Source organism: Chelon labrosus (assembly GCF_963514085.1).
Source record: "Chelon labrosus genome assembly, chromosome: 19".
NCBI lineage: Eukaryota > Metazoa > Chordata > Actinopteri > Mugiliformes > Mugilidae > Chelon > Chelon labrosus.
The window spans coordinates 5,926,423-5,954,049 of record NC_140352.1 but is presented as its reverse complement, the minus strand read 5'-3'; the positions used below and the strand labels follow the sequence as shown (position 1 = coordinate 5,954,049).

General features: G+C 43.3%; 1 protein-coding gene across 2 annotated transcripts; it reads left to right on the top strand.

Annotated features, from left to right (window-relative positions):
- Window positions 1-8: 8 nt before the first annotated feature.
- LOC311504806 (SH3 and cysteine-rich domain-containing protein 2-like) lies at window positions 9-26,532 on the top strand. Of its 2 annotated transcripts, XM_084568110.1 has the most exons (11): window positions 9-192; window positions 12,466-12,847; window positions 13,617-13,711; window positions 19,608-19,692; window positions 19,817-19,929; window positions 20,020-20,083; window positions 20,858-20,913; window positions 21,044-21,132; window positions 22,423-22,474; window positions 23,432-23,569; window positions 23,833-26,532. In XM_084568110.1, the coding sequence occupies exons 1-11, from the start codon at window positions 103-105 to the stop codon at window positions 23,929-23,931; spliced, it is 1,263 nt and encodes a 420-aa protein (XP_084424236.1). In that variant the 5' UTR covers window positions 9-102; the 3' UTR covers window positions 23,932-26,532. The 2 variants fall into 2 exon arrangements, with proteins under 2 accessions (XP_084424236.1, XP_084424237.1); XM_084568111.1 differs by lacking the exons at window positions 23,432-23,569; window positions 23,833-26,532 and adding an exon at window positions 22,645-22,834.
- Window positions 26,533-27,627: the final 1,095 nt, after the last annotated feature.

Sequence of the window (27,627 nt, the reverse complement as noted above, 5' to 3'; positions counted from 1 at the left end):
CATAGTTCCACCAACCCTCAGTTTTAAGGTTTTGCTGCAGAAGGAGCATTTATCACTATTATTATTAATATTAATAATATTAATATTTTTTCTCATCCGGTGATGACGGAAATCAGCGAGAAGGAGAACGAGCCACAAAACCGGGACCTTCACCGACCACAGGCGACCGTGCCCGGCCACCCAGAATCAAAGGTAACAACAACACCTGCGTAAATATGGGAGTTTTTACAGCGTTGAAATGAACAGAAGCAGCTCTGAAGCTATTTATTTAGTCAAATTTGAATCTTTATGTTTTATATTTTAGCTTGTTTAGACATTAAATAGATATTCTTATGTATTATATACATGTTGTCTGCCTTATTGCCAGGCTAATTCAGTGGTGGCTGCAGAGGCTCTTGCATAACGACTCTCTAAGCCTCTTTAATTCCTCTAACTAGCCTGACCTCAAAGTTAGAGGGCAGAGATTACATGGAGGTGTGTGTATTCTGTCTGTGCCATGGGTTGTAGTAGAACTAATCATTTTGTTGTGCAGAATGTGATGCAGGTGACAGGTTGTTGTTGTTGTTGTTGCGTTTCGGCTCATTTTAAATCAAGATTGCCATCATCTTTTGCACATTAGGGGCCCATTATCCCAGCAGAGGAGTCCTACATGTTGGGCCTAATCTCTCGCAGACTTCCACGAGGACCACTTCCACTCTTTGTGTAATGTGTACTGTACTTTATCTGCTAGTATTGTGGCACACGTGATCAAACGCCTGCATTTGGGGACGTGCAACCTAACCCAACCTTAACATCTTGCATACGTACTTTAAGCAGCTTTAACTCACTTATTCTTCACTGTCTGCGGCTGTGTCCGCTTGTTCCAACACTTCCGGCTTAAATTTACATAATGATTACACTTAGAGCCGAGGTTTGGTTGCGCAGTTCACTTGTTCTTATGCAGTTAAATTGATCAATCTGATGTCCATTACAGAATTCACTGGGGAAAGATTCCCGCTGTTCTTTGCCCACTTCTAGCCTGACTTTAATATCGCTACCAAAGTTTAGTTTTGTTTCATCCTCTGTCTTATTTTGTAGTGTTTTGTTTGCAGCTTTTTGTGCATCCATCTTTGACACGAGCCCCGTCCAAGAATAAGTCCCTAATTATTTAAATAAATAAATAAATAGACACAAAACTAAAAGAACGGGTTTTGACCTTCTTCTTCCTTGAACACACACCCTGGCGCGCTCGGATTTTGTTGGAAACCAAGAAGTACGTAACGTCAGATTACTCTTTAATCATGAACATTTTTACTTTTCTTGTTCAGTGGAGCTGAACTTCAAACGGTGTAAGTTACTAACTTGACCTAAATCTAGCTCGTCACATTTGCTTGTTTTTTTTTAATTCTCAAATGAGCTATGACGACAGCCCTTAATTGCAGCAGATATCACGGCAACAAATCACATTAATGGTGCCTTTTGTTGGTTATCGCCACAGGGACGTGGAACAGGCTTGGCAGGGCAGGCTCCTTGTTGTTTCTGTTTGACTACAAACAACACAATGGATGGTGGGCAGTGAGGTACCTTGTGAATTTATGAGCCAATCAGCAAACAGATGTTTGCTGTATCTAGCTAGGGGCTGGGTCATAATTCACACAAATGGTCGTCCAGACAAAAAAAAAGAACTAGGGAGGAAACAATCCTCCAAGCTGCGTCAGCCGTGTAGCTCTGCTGTTTGCCAAGCCCCTGCTGGCAGCCATGTCATCCTGCAGAAGAAGAATGAAGAGGGAAGGATTAAATGTGTGTTACAACTGGGGTCTCTTTAAGAGTTGTCTGCTGGAGGGTATCTCTAGAGCTTCGCTTGATTCTTTCTGTCACTCCGTTTTCTCACTTTGCTCTTCTCATTTCATAACAACGTCTACCCTCTGCTTTCCCTTATCTGTATCTTTCTCACTTTCCCTGTCGCCGCCTGTCTCTGCAGCCTTTCTCATCTCTTCATCAGCTCCCCTTCGCGTCTCTCTCCTCTGCCTCTCTCTCTCTCTCTCGGTCTCTCCGCCGTCCCTCAGCTCTCACAGTATTTATTACAGCGCTACTGTAAGTGGGCCCACCAGCTTTCTAGAGTGTTTCTAATAGAGTCTGCGACACAGAGTGAAGAGTTATTCCACCTCCTCCACCTACGGGCAAGGTGATGCGATCCAAAATATTCTTATTACCCTCTAATCACTTGCTGCACTTGTCATTCAAGTATCTTGCATTTACTAATGTATTCTTATTTTGCAGAGAATTACATCAGATCATTAACACTTGCCTGCCAACATGCTGCTGTACAGCCAGCAGCATCTTGGCTCACCAAAACAACCAAAATAAATTATAACCGCACCTCCAAACATCACTAATTCTTTTATTTTATATCCTATTTGTGTCGACTCTACAGTTCCCGGGCACGCTAATAGCCTATCTGCAACGTCCTTGCCGTAGGACCTTTTGTTGCATTCCTTACCACATTTCCAATCTCTCTCTCTCTCTCTCTCTCTGTGCACCAATCCTTAAAAACAATAATTTGTCTTTTCTGGGAGGTTACGTGCCAAATTATTTCTTGGCCGAGAGCAGCAAAGACTCTTAAGAAGTTACTGGTCGTGGACAATCATTAGTCCGACTCCCTGCACGCACACAGCATTGTTAGCATTGATGCCTCACAGCAAGAAGGTTCTGGGTTCGAATCCACCGGCCGACTGGGGCCTTTCTGTGTTGAGTTTGCATGTTCTCCCAGGTGGGTTCGTGCTCTTTAGGTTAATTGGTGATTCTAAAATAGCCGTAGGTGTGAGTGTAAATGGTCGTCTTGTCTCTCTGACCCCGCCTCTCGCCCAATGACACCCCCCAGATGACAAGCGGTTACAGAAAATGAATGAGCAGTAAGATTTAGAGGTGCTGGTAGGTGGGTTTTGTTATCTTTGCAAAGAGTCAGTCTAGCTGTTTTTCCCCGTTTCTATTTCTACTGCTTTATACTGGCTTTATATTTACCTTTGGATCCCAGTTGGAAGATGTTGTCTGTGAAGATGCTGTCTGTCAATTTAGCGAACCAGCGCACGAGAAGAAAGATGGAAGCACGTTCATGAAAGTAACCCCGCCTTGCTAGGAGGCTAGAAGTCTAGTAATATCAACAGAAGCTCTTCTAGTTTCCCCTTTTGAGTGAAGATGACTGCTACCTGCTGGTATGAAGAGTTATTTCCTTTCATGCAGGTGCAGAGCGTATGCACCAGCTGGCTGTTGACTGTAGTCCTTGGTGCATCCATACCTTAATGTGACAGCATTTTTCATCTGCTTATCTGCAGTACAAGGAAGTGCACGTTTCCCAAAATGTCAAAAGATTGTTTTAAACTCCACCTTGTTTCACGCCGTGTGAGATTACAGCTGTGCTCAGAATCAGACGCTGCATAAAGTCTCATATTATATTCACTGCAGACAGTGGGCGTAAATGCTGATAAGGCAAGGTGGTGCTGCGCCCCGGTCCGTGGGGCCCTCGCACGGCCCACCGCATTCTCAGCCAACACAAAGACATTTTTATGGAGGTAAAATGATGGCGATGGTTCCTAACCAACTTTGCCCTTCACGTTCTCAGAGCTCTCCTGCTGTTTCTCTCACCAACTTCTTTATCAGCTTCCTTCTTTTCTTTTTCTCATTCATTAATTTCTTGCTGCCCACTCTGTTGACTAAGAATTTGCATTTCCCTTCTCTTTTCTTTGCAGCATTTAAATAAACTTTTCCACTTCCTTTCTTACCTGGTCATCTTAGTGACTGACTGGTGGCGAGGGGGGCTTGAGCCTATCCCAGCTGTCATCAGGGTGAGAGGCGGGACACCCTGGACGGGTCTCCAGTCTATCACAGGGCTAACACAGAGAGACAGACAACCATTCACACTCACACCTACGGCCAATTTTGTGCGTGTCTTTTGACGGTGGGAGGAAGCTGGAGTACCTGGAGAGAACCCACGCAGACACAGGGAGAACATGCAAACTTTGCATCTCATGAAATAAATATAAATTGAAAAATCATTTCAATTCACATCTTTAACAGTGCAGGGCAGCTAAACTTTTCCAGTGAGCAAATACACCTGCGTCTGCGTCGGTAGTTTTCATTTTATTATTACCATGTAGATGACATTCCTCCTCGTGTTTGTATCGTCTGCATCGTTGTTAGCAGGAGGAGGCGTCACTCACTCACCTAACTTCTGACAGGCCGTGATATGTTTGTGTTTCGCCTGCCAGAGTGATCGACTCGTCCCGCTGACCTTCGAAATGAACTTTAGTCTGCGCAGAAAACAAATGGAGGTTTGAGAGAGAGAGAGAGAGAGAGTAAGCCAACTACTTTGCAGCGTCACCGTTTGATTAACGACGAAGACAGTGCATTTCTGTCCTTGATTGGGATAAAAAATGCTGCTGATCCAGCAGAGTCCCATGTGCAGTGCCAGGGTAAGAGTGGAGTCATGTGGGAATAAGTGTGGACTTTGTTTAGATGCCGCTGTAGTGACACAGTACGTCATTTTCTCTTTGAAGCTGCTGACGTAGAAGTGAAGTTGTTTTTTTTTATTGATGGATGGTTCTGATCGTCGGCTCTGAATGATAGAACGAGTGTGACCGGGCCACTCGATGCATTAACAACAAATGATCGCCCGTAAATTGCCCGCGTTGCCTAGCAACTGTGATGTGACTTTATAATCTTCTCAAGAGGGCAGTGCCAAGCGAGTCACTGGCAATGAAATAATAATAATAAAGAGGAGAAAAAAAAATGTTTCTGACTTTCTTTACAAGTGTAAAGCAAGTGTTTTTATCAGCTGAAGGTTGTGTCTGATCTTGTCTCTCTCTACCCTTTTATTTGCATCAACTAAAGACAGTTTGACTATGTAAGAAAAACAAGTTAATTGGCTTACAGTGTGATATATAGATATATAAATATATGTAAGCCTTACTGCACCCATCCCGTGCTAAGTGTTTAGAAAATTACACTTATACCGTGTGTGTCAGTGAGTACTGGCTGTAATCAAAGGTCAAAATAAAATTGCCATACATGCACTTCTTCTGCCATTGTATAAACATCAAAGAGCCACTGTGATTGTCACCTCATGCCAACCGCAAAAGCTCCTTGTGCAGTTAAGCCCTTTAAACGGCCGGATTTGGAAAGACAAGCTTCTTTTGCTGCTGCACACTTATGCAGCCGACTCGCGAGAGCCGTGTCTTTTGGAGAACAGCGAACGCCACAAATTCATACCCTTTCATATAATGTTAATGGGCCTCATTGCCATCTGGCTCAGTTTAGCTCGGTTGTCAAATATACAGTGCACATTGAAATTTTAATTTGATAAATAAAACATTAATAGTCAAATGAGCCACGTTGGTAAAATTCAATTAACCTCTCGAGCAGCTGTTTGTCCCGCTCATCGACGTTTGATTCACCTTAGACTTACTTTTCCAGCAGAATGTCTTTTTCTTTTGGTGGTTTTGCTTCCCAACCAGTGGCTGTACATAAAGATGGATGAACTCTCTGGGATGTCACCTGCAGACTTTCTGGCACAGTTTTAAAAGCCCGGTGTGTTGTGAACATCTTTCTAATTCAGAAATTGGCAAAGAGTTGGTGATGCTTCTCTGCAACCACTTGTCTCAGCTGTGCCCTTGGATTATGTACAACTTTGAGCCCTGAAGATAATGTAATACAACTTAAACATGTGAGTTATAGAGATATTCACACCTGCACGGATGTCATGAATGGGTAAATAAGCTATAAAGACTAAAACTGTTTTGTACCAAGCTGTAAACGTGTTTATTTCTGCTGTAAATTAGACATTTGAGGATCTGTCGTTGCTCTGGCTTCATTTTTTATTTTTTGTTTGACTGCCGGCGGTTGCTGCTTGTTCCTAACCCGATTTGTGCAGCCTAATGGGGTGATTATGCAGGTGGCGGCTGAATCCAGAACACTGACATTGATTGTTAATCATTCATTCCACTAGAGACGGGTGTGTTGGCAAGGGAAGCTCAGGTGACGGAGAAAGTATCTGCTGGTCAGGAATGTGAAGGGCAGCTCTGGCGTAGACTACTACAAAGACTATTTCATATGTTCAATAACTAATACAAGGGAGGCTGATATTTTTTACCACGGGACATTAGATTTTTGCGCCAGTTCAGGAAGTTGTCAGTATCTCCCAGTGACCAGCAGCACAGATTGTTCGGCGAGGACTTTTAACTTTAAATTCGCACAAGAGGTCGCTTCAGGAGATGCGCTTTTACCAAACAAGTTCCAGCTGGACCTGTGCCTGATGAGGTCACCTTTAATTCAAAGCTCAGGTCACTGTGGGAGGAACGCCAAACTTAATCCAGGCTCCTCTGGGTCCCAGTAATAGTTTGAATACTGCAAAAAAAAAAAAAATGGGAGATTATGTCTTGAGAAAAACAACACAGTTGGCATTCATCCATTCAATCATGATTTTGATATATCATGCACATGTTATATCAAAGTAGGAAAGAGATTAATGTTTAATGGAACTGATTTACTCATGATTCATCAGTTGTAGGCCGTTACATCTTGCAGCATACAGTGTACTGTTGTGTAATGAGGTGCGCCAGAAAGTTCCTGGTGCCAGAATAAGGATAAAACGAGCATTTCCTCTCCTCTCCTCTCCCGTCGAGGTTTTATAGACCCGGTAAAAGAGGCGCTTATGCATATTTTTTATTTCACTTTAAGCAGCTTTATGCATTTGCACCCACCTCACCCTGGGCTGATTCAGTGGACCGAACTGCCTGATGAGATAAAACCAGATGTTTGACAGCTGGAACTGCACATGTAGAGAAATAATCGTTGTGTTTTTCTCGGTTATAAATATAAAAAATGGATTTCACACGTCACGGATAACTTGGTGGGTGTAATATATTCTGATTCTGAACTTCTTTTGGTTCTTCTCAGCGTGAAGTTGGACATTTAAGTCGAACACGGTATTCTTTTTGACAATATTTACGATTAGTCTTGGGGAGGACATGTGTAAATGATATTTTTTTATTCAATGTCATCCATGTGGGTGCATATAACACAAGATTTCAAAATAAAAGCAATGGATATTCACTCTGATGGTTTATTTGTTAATTTACTGTGATGATGAAGCTAAAACAATATTAACTATTCACTAGATGATCGCAAACGATCACAAAGGAGTCCATGCCGTGGCGAAGTCGTCCCCGAGCGGGACGCAGAGGCATAAGCGGGTCGGACACGGCCTGAAAGGAGGCAAAGTGTCTGCGGATGAATCCTTTGGCTGACGAGTGAATGAGAGTCAGGCGGGTCGGAAGCAACGGAATGTGGTGGGCTTGTATGCGTTTACTCTGGTGGTTTGTGGGATATAAAGATGTAGCCGTTGCAGCGCCCCCTACAGCCCATAATTTCATGAAACTTGGCATGATTGTACGCAAGCATGTTATAATGATGGTTGCTAAGTTTCATAAGGATTGGGCGAATAGTTCACAAGTTATAAAGTCATATGTAAGTTTCCGTTGTTTCTAGGGCACACGGTTCTCGAGATATGAGCCAAAGCGTAAAGTGGCTTACTATAGCGCCACCTGGGTGTAGGCATGTGTATTGACACCTTGGCAAAGTGGAATGCCAGGACTTCTATCAAGTTACCAGGTTTGATGCCTTGCGTCCTTGCAGTTTGTCCTGGGCAGACACCTTTAGCTAGGCAGAAGGAAATTAATCATTAAGGCAAAGAAGAAGAAGATAGATCGCAACAACATCAATAGGGATCCTGTAACTTCATACTATTTGGCTGTTATGCATGCTTCGCTCATGTGTTTGTATAAATAATGTGTTGTCTCTATTTTTTTCTGGTTTTCTTTTGATATTTCCCCTTGTTATCAATATTTTTTTGTGTTTAGCTCACTGCGGAAGACCATGCTTACAAAGGTAAAGACAGACTGAGTTCATATATCCTGCAGAAAGTTGCAGTTCTCAAACAGTCAATCCTTTAAGATCAATATATTTTAAGACATAAGCCACAAACTTGTTAAATTTCTCTTTCCTTTCATAACGCTCTTCCTCCTTCCATAGTTCATCACCTCCGCGCTGTAAAATAAGAAAGCTCCATCTCCGTGGCAGCAGGATGACTTCTTGCCTGTCACAGGCATCTTGTCTGAAAACCCACACCTCACTTCTTTCTCAATCATTAATTCATCCGAGCCTTCCTCACAACAGCCTATTTATAGAAGCCTTCACAAAACGTCTCTGTGCTCATTTTCAAACGGCCGAAGAACAAGGCCCGGGATGGTGCTGCTGTGGCACAGTCACATCTTCGCTCGCTCGTCTCTTCACCTCCTTGTTCTCGTGTGTTCCTCCTCCTGTTTTTCTTCTTCACTTCCTTTGACTGCCCACATACGTTACGTTTTACTCTTTGACTTCCTCAAAACCATATTATGTTCTCGTACGCTACACTACTCGCTCTGTGATGAGCTAATTGCTGTCGGTGGTTCACGGCGTGACGGGTCTCCTGTTCTGTGATCCATAAATAGACTTTTCAAAACCGTACAGCGAGACACAAGAGCGCTGTGGAGAAATGTAGAGATTTGCGTTCGTTAGAATTCAGCTTTTGAATTCTGTTTCCTTGTTGCAGGATATAACGAACATATATAATAACAGTAAAGGCTTCAGGATGGCTGTGCATGAGCAGTGTGATGATCTGCAGCTTTTAGTTTTTAGCTTATTAATTCTGTGCGTTGATGAGAATCAGAATAAATAAATCAGTTTAGTGCTTCTTTAAGATATCATGCACAAATACAGTACACAAAAGGGCACAGGTTAATTCCTGTTTTTTTGATCTGTCTCCTAACATGCTTAGGCTGAGTCCACCAATCCTCTCAGGTAGTGACCGGGTATTGCACACGTCCAGTATTTGATTAGTAGTCTGCTGTAACAGGCTTTGCTATTCAGGTGAGGCTCACAAAAAGATTTTGGATCCTGGTTGCCTCCCTGGCTGCGGGGATTTGATCCTATTCAGCCTGAAGAGCATTAGTGAGGCCAGCCGCCGATGTTGCACAATAAGGTCTGGTGCCATTTTGTTACGGAGCTACAATTTGGAGAGGGAATTCTTTAAAAGGTTGCTGTTTGGGGATCAAATATCATCATATTCTGCAGGCTGTAATTGTCCCTTAGCAGGACGTGTAAGAGAAAGAGAACGTTTACCTCTTATGTGCATCTGTTGTAATTTTGTGCAGCTTCAGAAAGACAGAAGAAAGAGGTTATGTGGATGTCTGTGCGTCTATACATGTGGAATATTTATGGAAATTGTTTATTTCAGCACAAAAGGAAGTCTCTGTTTTGGTTTTATGGGATAAAGTTGAAGTTATTACATCTTTCTGGTGATGAATGTACTTCAGCTATGTATGTATGTAAGCTCTCTTACATCTTATTCATGCAATATTTATTAATTATATTGCTCCGTGCCTACACCACACAGATTTTAATAGACGTGCACTATACACTGATCAGGCATAACATTATGACCACCTTCCTAATGTTGTGTAGGTTTTCAGAACAGTTGTGACGCATCAGAGAATGGACATGGGCCTTCTGAGGGTGTCCTGTGGTGTCCTTTGAGGGGAGGGGCCTCTGTGGATCATCCCACAGATACTTGATCAGTTTGGGATCTAGTGAATTTGGAGGCCAGGTCAACACCCTGTGCTGTTTTTTGAGTTGTTCCTAAAGTGTTTTTGTGTGCGTGTGTCTGTGTGTGCATCCTGCTGGGGATGGCTGCTGCCATCAAGGAGTGTCATTGCTATGGGGTGGGGGGGCCTGGTCTGGTCTAGGTGAGTGCTACATGTCTAAGTAACATCCACACCAATGAATGCCAGGTCCAGAAGTTTCACAGCAGAACATTGTATTGTCACAAGATGGTTTAAATATTGTTTACTTCTCCTGTCAGTGGTCATAATGTTGTGGGTGACCGGTGTATTTGTAGCATTGTTCAGCAGATAGTCACTACCTTTATCAGCCTCTGTCTCCCTGTCGAGAAGGGTATTTATCAAACTGTGGGGTATTTTTTTAGAGCTTGCTGTTGCAGAAAACATGCTATGTGCCCAAAAAGATGGTTTAAATGTTATTTACTTCTCCAATCAGTGGTCATAATGTTGTGGCTGATCGGTGTATGTTGCGCTACTAACTCATATCATTAGTCAGTTTTGGGTCAGTAGTACTTTGGAGGACTAGTGCCTGTTTGTCCATGGAAAGCTATACTTGTATTTTCTTGTTTTTACACCGAAACAAAATTTAGAATTGCATTTAGTTTCTGTTTCTTTTTAAAAGATCTGGGAAGTGGATCAAGCCATTAATTATAAGAAAGACGAGACGAGTTGCTCCTTTTCCTTTGGAACTGGAGCAAAGGCAAGTCTTCACTATACTGAGAAGATTAACAAAGTCAGACAAGTTAAGAATCTAAGAGAGAGGAACGTCCTATATGACTGAAGAGGCCACCAGGAAAAAAAAGGCCATTAAGGAAAGCATGGACTCAGCTCACTGTAGAAAACATTTACGAGAGGACCTCACTAATGGGTCAACAGAGAGGACTCTTTTCATCACTCAAACTAATTGGCATCTGTGAATCTGTAGCTTAAGGAAGAGAAAGAGCAGCCTGCTCAATGCTATTGATTTAGTTTTCCGCGAAGGCGTGCAGACGGGTGATGTGGTGGCTTTCAGAGCTCAGGGATGCAATAAACGTGATGAGGATGCTCTCCACTTAAGATAAAGAAAGAGTGATGGTGGTTTTTTTTGTGAATTTTATTTCCCTGCCTCACCTTTTTCTATACTGCTGCGAATAGAAATAGGCGCAGTCACAGCGTGAATCCAGAATTAAATAAAAAATCTGCACAACTTTGAAGTTTAAGGCGCGATTCTCGTTACCAGAACGGCGGCGTCCTCGACCCAGCCGCAAACACAGACGGCTAATGAGCTCCGTGCAAATTGAGGGGGTGCTCTTCAAATCTCAGGGAGCTATTACGTCCTTGCCCTCGTTCTCCAGGCCGGTCTCTTGATATACGAGTCCGCGGCAGTTATTATTTCCACGTATTGGGTCCCATCGCTTCTAAGTCGCCGTAATTGCTCGTCATTATCAGTCTCCCTCGTCGTGGGCCAGGAGCACTGGGTGGCGAGCGTGTGGGAAACGGAGGCGAGTCGGTGGTAAACACAGTGTTTGCTGTGCATCACTGGCTGCATCAAAGGCGAAGGTGCAGGCCGTTCAATAAAACTAATCAAACATGAATTTTAAGGGGCTATTGACTGGTGTGGATTCGCAGGGGACGGAAAAATTTGTGATCTAAGGAAAGGAGGAGAAAACTGAAGATGGAAGATCAGAAGTCAGAGGGGAGAGCTAAGGGATTGATTTAAACAGGCAAACTCTTCACATCCCCTCGAGCTGGACTGGCTCCTGTTTGTGTCATATGAAAGAAATAAAAAACGTTCTATTTTTACTTTAAAACTGCACCCACACACATACAGTGTATAATGGAAGGAGGAGTTCAGTTTTGAGTTCTCCAGTCGTCATGCTGCGTCACGTATGCATTAAAAATGAATCGAATCGATTTAAGTGGTCGCTTGTTTTGACATCTATCAGCTGACCAAGCTCCGGGGTTACTTCCTTTTAGCTAATTTCAGCTCCTTGTTTTGATTTTTGGGCACATGGCATGTTTTCTGCAACAGCAAGCTCTAAAAAAAATACCCCACAGTTTGATAAATACCCTTCTCGACGGGGAGACAGAGGCTGACAAAGGTAGTGACTATCTACTGAACAAGCTACAAATACACCGGTCAGCCACAACATTATAACCACTGACAGGAGCCATCCTGTATCTAAATCATGAAATGACCATTTTGTGACAGTTCAATGTTCTGCTGTGAAACTTCTGGACCTGGCATTCATTGGTGTGGATGTTACTTAGACATGTAGCACCCACCTAGACCAGACCAGACACCCCCACCCCATAGCAATGACACTCCTTGATGGCAGCAGCCATCCCCAGCAGGATGCAGCCTGACACAGACACACACACAAAAACACTTTAGGAACAACTAAAAAAAACATGAAGAACAGCACAAGGTGTTGACCTGGCCTCCAAATTCACTAGATTCCAAACTGATCAAGTATCTGTCAGAAGGCCCATGTCCATTCCCTGATGAGTCCCAACTGTTCTGGAGGCAAAAGGGAGACCTACACAATATTAGGAAGGTGGTCATAATGTTATGCCTGACCAGTGTATAGTGCACATCTATTAAAATCTGTGTGGTGGAGCAATATAATTAATTGTAATGTAAAATACAGAAACTGCTAGACCAAGAGAGAGATTGAGAAAATTGGTATTGGTGCTTTTAAGGCGTCCCAATGAACCTTGCCCTTCTTTCTTAGATGGCTGTGTTTCTCTCCAGGATCATGTTGTTAATTTAATCACTCTTCACTTCTTGTTCCAGCTGCAGCGGCTGAAGCGCTCCCTGTCCTTCAAGTCCGTCATGCGCAGCAAGAGCGTCGACAACTTTTTCCAGCGCAGCAACGGAGACTCGCGGCCACCCTCGGCCCTCATCACCGCACCGCCGCCTCCGCCGTCTCCTCCCCTTCCTCCTCTCTCCGAGTCCCCGCTGGCCTACGAGCGCTCCCCCTCCCTCTCCCCGTCCGTCAGTCCCAACCCTTCGTTGTCATCGCACTCCCCGTCGGTCAGCCCATCGCTGTCCATGACCTCCAAGACCCAGCCAAAGTCTCAGGCCCTGCCGACGCAGCCGGTCAAGACCCACTGTTTCCAAGAGCATGTCTTCCGTAGACCCACCAGCTGCCAGCGATGCAAACACATGATCCAAGGTAGGTCAGCGGTAGCACCAGAACATTGTCCTTTGATGCATATTGTCATATGTAATTTTTTTTCTGGGGTGTCCCATCTGCTGTACCTGAGACTAACGTTGGAACAAATTTGGTTTGTGATTGTTAAAAGACTCATTACTCGGGATTTTCCACAAATCTCACTGTGAACATCGCAGCAGGACTATTTCCTGGGCAGTAAATAGTCTTAATGAAAACTATTGACAACGAGCTCCGTGATCTTGTTTCCCCATTTCCATGCCTCCTCTGGGAGTTGTCTTTTAGCTCCACAGGACGGGCTGACATTTCCCACCTGTGCTGTTTAGGACGCTTAGTTGATTGAATCGTATTCTGTGTGTTTTGTGTTTGAAATTACGACCTTGTAGACATTTTAAAACTGTTTACACAGGCAGGTTTCATTAAAGGGAATGTGTTGATTTGCTAACTTGGACATTTGTTCCATGGAGGAGCTACTGTGCGTACTGCACTTGTGTGTAACTGATGTTTAGGCTTTAATGCATGCTTTATTTAATATCTGTGGCATCCACAGGTGAGGCCTGCATCTGATGCACCTAATTTTGTGCTACAATACATTTTGAAAAAATTTATATTAGCCAGAAATGCAGCATTTTCTCATACAATAAAACTATTATTTCCTCCCACTTGGTATTTATATTATTTACAGTAGCCTTAACCTTTTTGCTGATGGCACAGGCGTCGGTTTAACAGGACGGCCTTGTGTTAAAGTGAGTCGTTTGTTGTGTCAACGCAGGGAACTCCAAGCAAGGGCTGCGTTGTAAAGCCTGTAAGCTGGCGGCTCACCTCTGGTGCTCGTCTGAGCTCTCCCAGCAGCCCTGTAACGGCAAGGTAAGAAGGTCACCCAGCTTTTACTACCGTACTCTTTGTCCAGCACACATAAACACATAAAATAATTGGTTGTAAAATAAATAAAGTGTCATCTAGTGTTTACAGTGCTTGAAACTAAACAAACTATTATAAACCACCTTGTCTGTGCTTTTTTATTTATTTTTTTTTTTTGATTTCTCGTGAAAGGGAATAATGCCGCCCAGAGGAGGCAGCTCATTAGGATAAAATGCTTAATCGTAAGCCAGGTTGGCTTGGTTTTAATTAATAATATTCAGTGTACCTCGGTTGCTTTGCTCATTCGCCGCTGCGTCCTCTCTCCCAGCAGCACAGCTTGACGTGGCCAAAAGTGTTTATCACATTACATTAATTGCATTTTCATATTCTGTTTGATTGTTCCTCAAATTTACCGGATGTGCGGCCGCTCTCTGTGGGGGCAGAGACTAACCCGGGATGCGTCGTGTCAGCAGAATTAAACCGCATCTGGATGCTGTAATTGTCTGTCTCAGTCAGTTGGCATAGCCTTTGGGCCCGGTAATATGCTTAGCCTCAAAGCTCCTGACTTGTTAAAAGAGGATAAAGCCCTTTTCAAACCAGCAAAGACACACAAAAAAAAATAATAAAAGGTTGTGGTTATAATTGGAACGTGGCTTTGCACAGTAGACTGGAAATGGTTGGAGTGGGATAAAATTATCTCTCAATTATAAATGATATAGAAGAGAGGATGACATTTATAAAGTTTGTGTGGTCAGGTCCCTCTCATCCTTATTGTCCTTCCTCCCTCTTGTGCTGCTCTTCTCTCACACAACGCTCTCCTCTCTTCCTCTCTCTTGTCTGGATGCTACATTTCCTTCCTCCCCTCTCGACTCAACTGTTGGAAAATCAATATCTCTCTGTACCAGCTGGTCTGGCTAATTCAGTGTGAAATTCAGCGTGTTTGAGGCGCACACAATCCCCTCGAGGATATGACACGGCAGGCTCTCGCCAAGCCTTCAGCGGTGTCCTTTTCGATCACTGCACACTCATCAAAGCGAGGATTAGGCATTTCACCGAAACTGGTCAGAGTTCGAGGCCACTCCTCGCTCATCTACGTGTATTAAAGTGTGGTTCAATGACGCTCTAGTAAAGCGTGTCATCCAAAGCCTTTGTGTTCAAAAAGATTGGCTGTGAAAGGTTACTTGGATTTTAATTATACGCCAGGCATAACATTATGACCTAATATTGTGTATGTCTCCAAAACTCTGAGTGACTCATCAGAGAATGGACATGGGCCTTCTGAGGGGACGGGCCTCCATCGATCAGGCTCGTTCCACAGATACTTGATCAGTTTGGGATCTAGTGAATTTGGAGGCCAGGTCAACACCTTGTACTGTTCCTCTCATGTTTTGTTGAGTTGTTCCGAAAGCATTTTTGTGTGTGTGCCATCAAGAAGTGTCATTGCTATGGGGTGTGGGTGCCTGGTCTGGTCTAGGTGGGTGCTACATGTCTAAGTAACATCCACACCAATGAATGCCAGGTCCAAAAGTTTCCCAGCAGAACACTGAATTGTCACAAGATGATCAATGTTATTTACTTCTCCTGTTAGTGATTTTAATGTTGTGGCTGATCGGTGTAACTGTTCAGGCTCTATATTTGATGCAGAACAAAATTAAAGGTAGAGATGATGGGGAAAAGTAGATTCTCTGAGTGTAAATACCAGCTACACTCGAGTTCAGACTGAGACTTGTTGCTGCAGGGAGCAAACTGGAGAATGACCAAAAAACAGCAGCAGACTCCAGGAGAAGCAAGCACCGCAAATAGTAAATAATTCAGAACGATCTAAGAATGTTTGTTGTGTTTATGCTTATTTACATTTTGTCTTGATATATTATTCCTGTTTTTAAAGGATTAATTTAACATATGCAAACCCTGCAAAACAATCTTCATTTTATCTACGTCAGAAACATTTTATTCTCTTTTTTTTTTTTTTAAGTAAAGTCTGCCATTAGGGTAAGATAATGTCTGCTGCTTAAATAGAAGCCATCTGTTTTATATATATATTTTTTTTATGAATTTTCAGGATATGCTGTCATTTTTATTAGCTTTATTTGCACAGTCTCAAGCTCGTTTCCAGATAAAATCTAAATAAAAAGTAATTTTCTGAAAGGAAACACGTTGAAATAATGGAACTATGTATTTTTGTTTGTAGAGAAAAGATAAAAAAGGTTTAATTATCATCTCATAAAGAAGTTAAAATTAGCTCTGCATCGATCAGCTTCAGCATCTGCGTGCATGTGAAGATTAATCTCATTAAATATCGTGCACCTGCTCAAAGTGTGTGATTCGGCCCGTCAGACTTTTACTAACGTCAGTGTATTTTCATGTTATTGCTAAATCACAAACTTGAGAAGGCAAAACCTGCATCACTGTTTAAATAGCTTACTTAAAGAAATATTGTCGAGTGCACTTCCCCTGGCTCGTTCTCAGCCCATTTGCAGAGTGCATCGATATAAAATACCTCCAGAACCAAGCTGCTTTAAATGAGTTTGGAATCCAGACAAACCTTTGGTATTCAGCTTAATTAAGCTCAATGATGTTTTAGTGTTTTATTAGAGAACTGGCCGTGCTGAGCGCTGCACAAAATAATTGCTTCGGCAGGAAATCTTTACACACACACACACACAAACACACCCATCCCTGCCATCCTCATGTACGGGCTTCCTGTGAGTCTCCTCTGCTGCATTCCAGCGGTCAGCGTCCGGTCTTGATCTCAGCTGAGCCAAGTGTGAAATAAAGTTCAAATCCAAGGCTGTCTAGTTGTCCTGCACAGTGGCTGTTAATGACATATTGTGATACTTGTGATGCTGCGTTATTTGATGTGAAAGAAGAGATTTAAGATCAGTGACAAAGAGGAAATCGTTTATCTACCCTCCAGTTCTTTCATTTGGAGCTCTGGCAGGATAGTTGAGGCCAGTCGCCTCTTATCACTTGGCATAATTTAACAGGAAGCGCATAAATGTTAATTTACAGAGAGCTCTCTTTGGTTGGTGCCCTGTGTGTGTTTCCTGTGAAGCAATTTGCAACAGATTAAAACAAGGATACTAAGAGCAATATATGAAAACACTTGGTTATTGGCCAGAGCTGCTTAGTCAGCAGATATTTTGAATATAGATTAACTGTATTTCTGAGGGTGTCCTGTGGTGTCTGGCAAGTGGATCATTCCACAAATACTTGATCAGTTTGAGATCTAGTGAATTTGGAGGCCAGGTCAACACCTTGTGCTGTTCTTCATGTTTTTTTTAGTTGTTCCTAAAGTGTTTTTGTGTGTGTGTCTGTGTCAGGCTGCATCCTGCTGGGGATGGCTGCTGCCATCAAGGAGTGTCATTGCTATGGGGTGGGGGTGCCTGGTCTGGTCTAGGTGGGTGCTACATGTCTAAGTAACATCCACACCAATGAATGCCAGTTTTCCAGCAGAACATTTTGTGGAGTTTGCATGTTCTCCCCGTGTTTGCGTGGGTTTCCTCCGGGCAGTCCAGTTTCCTCCCACCTTCATCAAAAAGCATGGGTGCTAGGCGCCGGTTCAGGTTGGCCCCAAAGTGGCAGACTGCTCAGTCGCAGCAGCTCAGGACTAACCCTCCATCCGACCATGCAATTTCATTGTACAATGTTGTATAATGACAAATAAAGCACCAAAGATGGTCAGTGTTAGTCACTTCTCCTGTCAGTAGTCATAATGTTGTGGCTGATTGGTGTGTCTCAGAGCATAATATAATATTCACGCACCAGAGCTTGCGTGAAACCACAGTGGCGTATTCCTGCAGAGGTCTCAGTCTCCTCTGATCTTGTTTTTTGAGGCAGAATTAAATTCACTTCTTCACATCACTTCTCCTGTCAGTGGTTTTAATGTTGTGGCTGATCGGTGCATGTGCCAGCTGTAGTCTCTGCAGTCTGTTCAAGTGCAACTTTTGGGTCCAGACACAGGTGCATGAGGTGATACTAGGATGTCAGTTACAGTATTTGGTCATTTTTAATTTGTCTGAGATGTCATTAATCTATATTATAATTGCATTGATTTAAACTAGTTTCTGTAAAGGTGAAGATTCAGTTCTGGGAACAAAAGATAAAAGAGATTCTGGTCACATCCCCGTCTGTCTGTAAGTCCTGAGAGCAGCCATCACACTCACATCAGTGCCTTGAAGCAATATTTCACTTTCGAATGACTTTTGTGCTTCCAACAAAATCCGTCAACTCGTCGTGACAGCCTTGTTGATTTATAATCCTTTACGGTTCCTCTATCTTGACATGTTGACATGTTCTTTTCAACATACACCGCTTTAAGCCAAGAGATGAAAAGAAAAGAGGTCCTGAAATGAAATAATGTCGAGACACTATCTTTATAAACTCTTTCTATTTTCAGAGCACGTTTATCACGGCCCCTCTTTCTAAATCGGGACTTTGTAACACTGTCTATGATGAGTCATGTGCTGCAGCTAAACATATTTCTCCTGCTAAATAAAGAATCAGATTTCAAAGCCGTACAGTGGCAAATCTCTTTCATCTTCAATCTGATAGACCTTTGTGGTGCCGCGACACACACAGCACGTGGATAAATGCTCCTGAAGGGAATAAATCAGTGTTAGAGGTAATGGAGAGTGCATCGTCGCCACCATTAGTGCAATAATAATTCCTTCATATATCACATTACCTTATCTAACCTCCACTGTGCCTCCTTGGCACTAATACAATTTGTTTGTGTACGTGAAGTGATTAGACTGTTGGGTTTACGTCTGATGTCAGAAGTTTATCAACGGAAACCAACAGCATCCTCATTTATCGGGGGTAATTTACTTTCAGGAAGATGGGAGGAGGAGGAGGGGGGTTCAGATACAGACTGATGCTATAACATATATTTTTACAAACCGTAAAATTGTTTTGTTGACATTGTTGGAGCTGTGTAATGTCAAGATTTATGTTATAATGAGTTTGGACCGTCACACTGAGAGGATGTCTCTTAATGTCTCCTTTACTCCTCTCTCAGTCCATCTGTCTTCTCTGGATGAAATGTGGACGTTGTTGTCCTCTCAAAAACATATTGAAGTTACCCTAACCGATCAGCCACAACATTAAAACCACTGACAGGAGAAGTGAATAACATTTAAACCATTTTCTGACAGTTCAATGTTCTGCTGGGAAACTTTTGGACCTGGCATTCATTGGTGTGGATGTTACTTAGACATGTAGCACCCACCTAGACCAGACTAGACACCCCCACCCCATAGCGATGACCAGCAGGATGCAGCCTGACACAGACACACACACAAAAACGCTTTGGGGACAACTCAAAAAACAGCACAAGGTGTTGACCTGGCCTCCAAATTCACTAGATCCCAAACTGATCAAGTATCTGTGGGATGGTCCACAGAGGCCCCCTCCCCCTCAAAGGCCCCCCACCAGACACCACAGGACACCCTCAGAAGGACCATGTCCATTCTCTGATGAGTCACAACTGTTTTGGAGACACAAGGGAGACCTACACAATATTAGGAAGGTGGTCATAATGTTATGCCTGATCAGTGTAACTTTACAATTCATTTGGGATGAAAGAGCAGATTTATTTTGGAGGCATTCACATCAAAATTAGAGGAATTACAGACCCGTATTTCTACAAATTAACCTCATCATGACATTAACTTTTAATACTTTGTGGAGAATTCTTTAAAGGCAAATGCTTTTAATGCAGCTGTCTACAGGTTTTGTTTGTTCAACTATGAATATGCTTTGGTGCAAACTGAGATTTACTGCAAAACCACAAGTATTGTCTTGCAGCAAAGTATTACTTCCTCCATTTTGCCTCAAGTAACATTTCTCCTTCCACTGTCCTCCCTTTCTCTTCCGCTCTCCTGCCCTGCTGATATGTCAGACCGGAGCTTTTAAGAGAAACTTCAGCTCTCCTCTGCTGACCATCGATCCGCTGGGTGTGGTCAGAGAGGCTCCTGCTGCTCAGGGTGAGTGATGGAGCCGCCGGCTGATTTATCACGCAAGCAAACAACTGGATTCTCAGGATGAATAATTACTGTGTCTGCGTCCTTCAGCCTCTCGTGTCGCTTCATTTCACGTTTCTGTTCGTAGAGGCAGATAACAGCATCGTCGACCCCGTGTACGAGGCCCTGCGCTATGGAACGTCGCTGGCTCAGCTGAGTCGCTCCAGCTTCAGCAGCATCTCAGAATCACCGTGTCACGAGGTATAAAAACACCCACGTATAAAATAAAATAAATAAAGTTCATGTTAACTTTACTCATGCTAAGAAATATTGCTGACTTTGCTGTTCTAGGCGGAAAAGCTGCAAGACATACTAGAAAACCAGCCCATACCGGAGGAGGAACACATCCCAGGAAGTGAGTCTAAGCATCGTTACTGTAGCTAGCATTTTACTCACCGTGCACATTTCTATGTCAGTAGTAATTCCCCTCGTTTTTTCAAAACGTCCCTATGGGGCAACTCTGATGTTATGAGTGATTGCCATTAGTGTGAGGTTGTCAGGCAGCGAGCAGATACTCCAGGAAGTCACTTTGCCCTTGGCCAAGAGATCGTCCTTTACACGAAACCCCCAGTGAAACTGAGAATCGTTGTTTTCACGCTGACGCAATAAATGAACTGTGCATTTGTGAGCTTTAGAGCGGTTGGAAAGAGGTTAACGGGTTCCTCTTGTCTTTGTGCTAAGCTAACGGACTGATTTATTATACAGATGGGTCTCCTCCTTTTACTTTCAGCAAGTCGTCAGCAACGTATCAGTGCTGAGACAAAACTGTGCAAATTTACAGTAGACCTTACGCAGGAACTTTACAGTTTATTTTAGATGGAGCACAAATCTTTATACGTCTTTATAAAGCAGTGTTGTGAGCTACATGCCCAAGAGTTTAAAAGTCCACACAGGACATTTCCCTCCGTATCTTCAGTCCCAGGAGAAGAGATCATCTCCGTTTCTACTGCTGCTTCTTTACAGTAAAAGACCTTGAAAGTGACAAGAGCTCTCCGTCTCCTCTTCTCTGTCCGTCTCTTTCCCTCCCCTCCATTCTATTTTCACACGCGACCTTTCTTTGTCTCGTGGATATTGTCTTTCTTTTCCCCGTCTCTTTGTGTTTTATGCGTCTGTCTCTCTCTCTCTGCAGTGCTCACCCCTCCTGAAAGCGAGAAGGCCGATTCAGAAGACAGGGTCAGCCTGAAGGTGTGTAGTCAGCGTTCCTCTCTTGTTTCAGCTTATTATTTTTTGGTCGATCTACTTCAAACTCGCTCGCTGTCGGGACCTCTACATGGGGGAAAACATTTTAAAAACCTACTTTTTTTGTTTTTGTCAGACTCCCAAGCGAGTGGAGGTTCACTCCATTCACACCTACGTGGCCCTCTACAAGTTTCTGCCTCAGGAGAAGAACGACTTGGAACTACAGTTAGTCTTTTATATAATCTTTTTTTTCGTATGTGTGTGTGGATGAGAGTAACCAGGTGAGAAAAGGTGCGTTTGGTTCAAAAATTTCCTGACATTCACACACCAGCTGCCTCCTCAGCAGGATGATCGTAGTGGGGGTTGCAGAGCTCGGGGTGGGAGGTCGGGGAAGGACAAACAGCTGCATTGAAACCATGACGGAAAAAAATAGTCTTTGCATGTTAGTAGGTGCAGGAAACTGCTGAGCGTGGCGTGGCGTGACATCCACCACTAGAGGGATGCGTCTGTGCAAAGAAAGAAATGAAAAATAACTCATTTCACTGTGACATTTACACAAGAAGATGAGGAGGGAAAAAAAAAAAGCTAGGAAAACGGAGTGACATCTGCCATGCAGTGATGAGGGCAATTTGCCCAATAACTCATTAGGCAGCTTAAAGTCTTAAATATCATGCTCATTTCTCGTCCTGCAGCACAGAGATGAGCGTTCATGCACAGAAATACTGTAGTTTCTTACCTTTTTTATTTTGAAACTGCTCCGACACTGTCTTTCAGGAAGGAGGAATTTAAACACATGTCCGCTCACTTCTTTTAAAGAGCCAGGCTAGGTGTTTCCCCTTGTTTCCAGTGTGTATGCTAAGCTAAGCTAACCAGCTACACAGACTCGTATGTTCTCTTCTTTATATACATTCATTCATCTTCCTGGGGGGCTGGAGCCTATCCCAGCTGTCATCAGACGAGATGCGGGGTACACCCTGGACAGGACATGATACATGCACACCTACGGCCAATTTAGAATCACCAATTAACCCTAACGAACATGTCTTTGGACAGTACACACACCCTTCAAAACAGCCCAAAACATACAGTAGCATATAATAGGAACCTGAAAACAGTCTTTCCCAGCTTGTATCCCCCTTAATAAGGTAGAAACTGCTGTATGTCCCTCAGTGTAATAGAATTAGGCCTGCAGATCTAAGACCACACAGACTCTGTTCTGCCTGATCAAATATGACCACAGACGCCTCCAGAATCTAATAAATTGATAACATTTGTGATTGATGCGTTTATATAGCTGGAGCAGGAGCTGTTTTAAGCCTTTACCGAATCATTTAAACTTAAAAGATTCAGTTCAGATTTGTGCATTAACAGAATACTGGGAGTGTGGGAACAGAAGACACATCAAGCATTCAGACTCTGCAAGAAAACACAAAAATCTATCATGCAGCACATTTGTAGATGATGAAGTTTGCTTAAAAAGTCTCATCAAACGCTGATGATCCGTTTTCTCTGCAGGCCTGGCGACAGAGTTCAAGTCACAGATGACTCCAACGAGGACTGGTGGAAGGTGGGCTCTAATAAAAAATTTAAATGCATTGAAGTAGTAGCGTGTATCCTGTGAATTACTTTCTTTTTACTAAGCCAGCGCTTAGTTAAATAAAATATTAGCACGAGAAAACTCCACATCGCCTTTGAGTAGATGCTCCACACACACAGTTGAAATTCTTCTTTTCAAAGCAGAGCAGCTCAGAGACGATAAGACCGAAGGGCTGGTGGAAAGACTCGAAGGAGCGCAGGTGTGTTAGCAGAGCTAGTTAACATGAAGACGACAGATTTACTAAGGCAGTTGTAGATTTAACCTTCACCTGAATGATGGCAGACAACAAAACACCAGAGGGAAGTAGTAGGTTATCTACTTCAACAGAATGACAGGAGGCTCATTTAAAATGTCATTAAACTAGTTAGATTTTGTTTTCCTTGCTGGAAAGTTTCTACAAGACTTTTTGTGATTTGAATTAAATGCATGACTCAGTATTTCATTTGTCTGTAAAATTACTCACATGAGAGCAGCCACATTTCCACCCTGCAAAACCGCACAGAAATCCGTAAGCATGCTAAACTGCTTTTTGTGAGGAGCCACCGTTTGACTTGAACATTTAAAGTCACGTGACTCCGGCACTCATGGGCTTTGCACGCTTGTGTTTGCCAGAGCCTCAGAGGAGAAGAGGGGATTAGGACTCCACAAACACAAATGCTTCTTTTTTTTGTGCTAGAGGTGGTAAAAATAAAATCTCTTTTATTTCCATTTTCTTGCTAATTGTGGCGGTTCATTATAATTTGCTTTTGTGTTACTGTGACGCATATTTTTTTTTTTGGGATCTGGTCAAATAAACAGAAGGAAACTGAAAGATTTTAATTGTGTCTGCTCCTCTGAGGATTATGCGGGACTGTGGTGGAACAGGAATATCAGTTTAGACTAAAATAAAATGTTTTGTGTTTGTGTGTGTGTGTGTGTGTCGTCCAGGGGAAAAGCAGAGACAAGGTGGGTTTTTTCCCGGCTAACTTCGTGCAGCGAGTCCGCCCTGGTGAGCGAGTGTGGAAGGTCACCGCTGGTTTCCACGGCAACCGAGACAAAGGCCAGATGACTGTGAAAGAGGCCCAGGTGATCATCGTAACTAACACACACACATAGACACAGAAACACACACACGGTACGCATGCAAATTAATGCAGAAAACTGCTGATATTTCAGGGGACGGCATGTTATTGCTTTCAGTGCAGCTCACTTTTTTCCCTCAGTCCCAAAACCTCTCTCACATCAGTGCATGTCACTTGCCCCTCCTCCTCCTCCTCCTGCTCCTGCTCCTGCTCCTCTCCGACTACCCCCCCCATTCCCCACCCCCTCCTCCCACCCCGCGTCCACAGATCTGCGTGGGGAAGAACGAGGAGACTGACGGCTTCCTGCGGCTGAGCAGCGGGAAGAAGAGAGGCCTGGTCCCTGTGAAGTATCTGCTAGAAATATGACGGCAGCACATTCCTCCTCGGCCCTCGACTTTAATATGGTGATGGAAGAATCCTCAGGAGTGTTTAGCTAACACCTCACTGACCACCAACCACACACCTCCACCCCTTCAAAGAAAAAAAGAAAAAAAAAAGAAGCAGAAGCGAATTAGCAGCTTGAGCGGATTTGCTTTTATTTTTTACTGCGGAAGGCTTTAAAGGTTGAAAGGACGGACGCTCTCGTCTCTGGAGCTACTTTTCTTGTAGCACAACCCGTTGTGGTTTTATATACACTCACAAAAGAAATGTAGCATTACACTAAAGGAGGATACTTGTGCAGGAAGTCTGGCTACCTCACTAGCCATCTCCACTGGCCATCCACTTGTGAAAAAAAGAAGAAAGGACTACTTTATTAATGATGTCAAGGCGTGTCCGAGCCTCACGTTTGCGTGGGCGAAGTGTCTTCATTTCATTGTTTGTGTAGAGAAAACGAGACATAAGAGATTGTGAAAGACTGTAGCTGTTTATCGTAGTTGCCTGTGCAAAAACACGTCTTGGTTTAATGTTTGTTTCGAACCCTTTAGATTCAGTTGAGGGGATAAAGATGTTTTTTTATGTACAGACTGCAGCCCGACATGTTTGTTTGCTGTTGTAATACGGATTCATAATGTGCATATGTGTCACTCCTGCTGGGTAAGAAAAGATTCAGGTATTACATTATGTCAAAAAACAAAAAAAAGCTTATTCCCGGTTAAATTAAAGTCCTACCACATTCACACACACACACAGACAGAAGACACTGGAGTCTTCTGTGCTTCAGACTACTCTCGGGTGATTAGAAGATGGTACGTTTGTGCTCTTCACAGCTCCGATGTGACAAATGCTTTGCATGCACCTCGGGGGAGTTTCTTTCTCAGTATGCCCTTCAATCGCACTCTCTCTCTCTCTCTCTCTCTACACACACACACAGTTTTTTTATTATTCAGTCTGTTGAATTCAACCGCTAGAATCAGCTTCCCGTCGGTATATTCTGTATTCTGAACGTCCTTTATCTGTATGTAACATCCTGTAATACTCATATCTGGTCGTGCACAACGGTGCGAGGGCGTCGTGCCGTCTTGACTTTCTGGCGTGCTTTCTTTTAGATTAGAGCGAAGAAATAGTCCAGGGTGAGTGATTAAAAACCAAATTCAATGTTGCAGTTTAAAGGAAACTCTCGGCCTCTCGGAAAGCTTTTCTTTTTGAATGGCTGATGTTTCCTCCCAGCGTTCACAGACTGCGGCGAAGAAAAGTGAAGACAGAGTCACCTCACAACATATAATTTATTGCTCTGTCGTTAGAAACCATGAGGCGGTGACATACTGCCTTTATCGCGGCAATAACTGTAAATACAACTATGACCGTATTTGTAAATAGCCTGTTAAAGATACTGTATATATTTGCTCTGAAGAGGTTTGCAGCTATCCAGGAGCCAACTAAGGGCATTAATTCTACAGTTATAACTTACAGGAGATTATTGTCTCACTTACCTGCAAGAATGCATCCGTCTCCTCAATAACATCCACCCCTGTCAGCACAAATCTTCTCTCGATACTATGCACAACAGTTCTAGTCACTCACTTTGCTTTGTACTCCAGCACAGCCGCACATGTGTCAGTGTATACCCGTGCATTTTGCAAAGACTTGAATTTGGACTTCGACAAAGCTTTCGCCCCCATCTCAAATCAGTCTGCACCACGCTGCTCCTCCAAAAAATGAACATTATCGTCGTCGCTGACTAGAACCAAGATTGGCTCAGGATCAGTATTACCAGGTAAATCTCCCATCTCACCTCAATGCCCACTCTGAGGCTAGTTCTCTGCATGGCTAGCTGCCTCCCACCCCCACCCTCGTGTTGCTCATATCTCTCAATAAAGAAAGTCAGATAAACTCTCAATATGTGTGTGTTGTGGTTGCTCTTCATTCATTGTCAAAAAGCCTGAGAAGGAAGAAATGGTTTGCATAATCCACACATCGGATTAATCTAACTTGTTCGAGGCCACAGTGAAAGAGGAGACTCTTTATATGCAGCAGCATGCAAACACATACTTCTGAGCTGTCTTTCATGTATAAGGACCAATATTAGTGCTGGCATGTGTCTCTGCTTCCTTTTTAAGGTGAGGAAGGTCATAAAAAGAGCACTTCATTGTCAGTATGTCTTCTTCTTCTGGACCGTTAAAGAAATATGATGTATATGATATAAAGTAGAATAAAATGAGAATACTCAAGTGCGCCTGGCAGGCATACAGTCTTTTAGAGTCAAGTGTGTTGAAGACATGAAACAGAACTTAAGTGACATCCCATTCTTAATCCATGGAGTTTGATGACGTCGGCCCACCCTTTGCAGCTGTAACAGCTTCAGCTCTTCTGGGAAGGCTTTCCACAAGGTTTAGGAGTGTGTTTATGGGAATTTGTGACCATTCTTCCAGAAGCACATTTGTGAGGTCAGACACTGATGTTGGATGAGAAGGCCTGGCTCACAGTCTTCCCTCTAATTCATCCCAAAGGTGTTCTATCAGGTTGAGGTCAGGACTCTGTGCAGGCCAGTCAAGTTCTTCCACACCAAACTCACTCATCCATGTCTTTATGGACCTTGCTTTGTGCACTGGTGCGCACTCAAACTGGAACAGGAAGGGGCCATCCTCAAACTGTTCCCAAAAAGTTGGGAGCATGGATTTGTCCAAAATCTCTTGGTATGCTGAAGCATTCTGAGTTCCTTTCACTGGAACTAAGAGCCCAGCTCCTGAAAAACAACCCCACACCATAATCCCCCCCTCCACCAAACTTCACACTTGGCACAATACAGTCAGATAAGTGCCGTTCTCCTAGCAACCGCCAAACCCAGTTGCTGCTCTAGAGTCCAGTGGTGGCGTGCTTTACACCACTGCATCCGATGCTTTTCATTGCACTTGGTGATGTATGGCTTGGATGCAGCTGCTCGGCCATGGAAACCCATTCCATGAAGCTCTCTACGCACTGTTCTTGAGCTAGTCTGAAGGCCACATGAAGTTTGGAGGTCTGTAGAGATTGACTCTGCAGAAAGTTACCACTGACAGTTGACTGTGGAATATTTAGTAGTGAGGAAATTTCATGACTGGACTTGTTGCACAGGTGGCATCCTATCACAGCACCACGCTGGAATTCACTGAGCTCCTGAGAGCGACCCAGTCTTTCACAAATGTTTGCAGAAGCAGTCTGCATGACTCGGTGCTGGCTCTTATACACCTGTGGCCATGGAAGAGAATAGAATCTGCTGCTATCTGCTCTGTGAGGCTTTCGGTCAACAACTTCACGCTAATATACTCATAATAGCAATGCTAACATGCTCATGTTTATCAGGTCTAGCATGTTAACATTTGCTAATTTGCACAAAACCCCAAGCTAAGGCTGTTGTTAGTTTTGCAGGAATTTTATAACGAATTAAAGTTGCCTATTGGACACAGTTTTTTACTTAAGTGTTGGATGGATTTCTTGAATTGGAAAATTAAATGAAAACTCCTTTCATAAAAGCTAGGGGTGAGACCAGAACCAGTAACACACACACGGTCTGGGCTCCATAAATGTCTATAGAATAAGTCGTAGCCATTGCTCCAGAGTTTGCACAGCTGTTGCTAAAAAACATAGTAAAGATGTGGTGTTTTCAGTCTTCTGGTTTTGCCAAGCGTTGATTTCAAGCCAAAG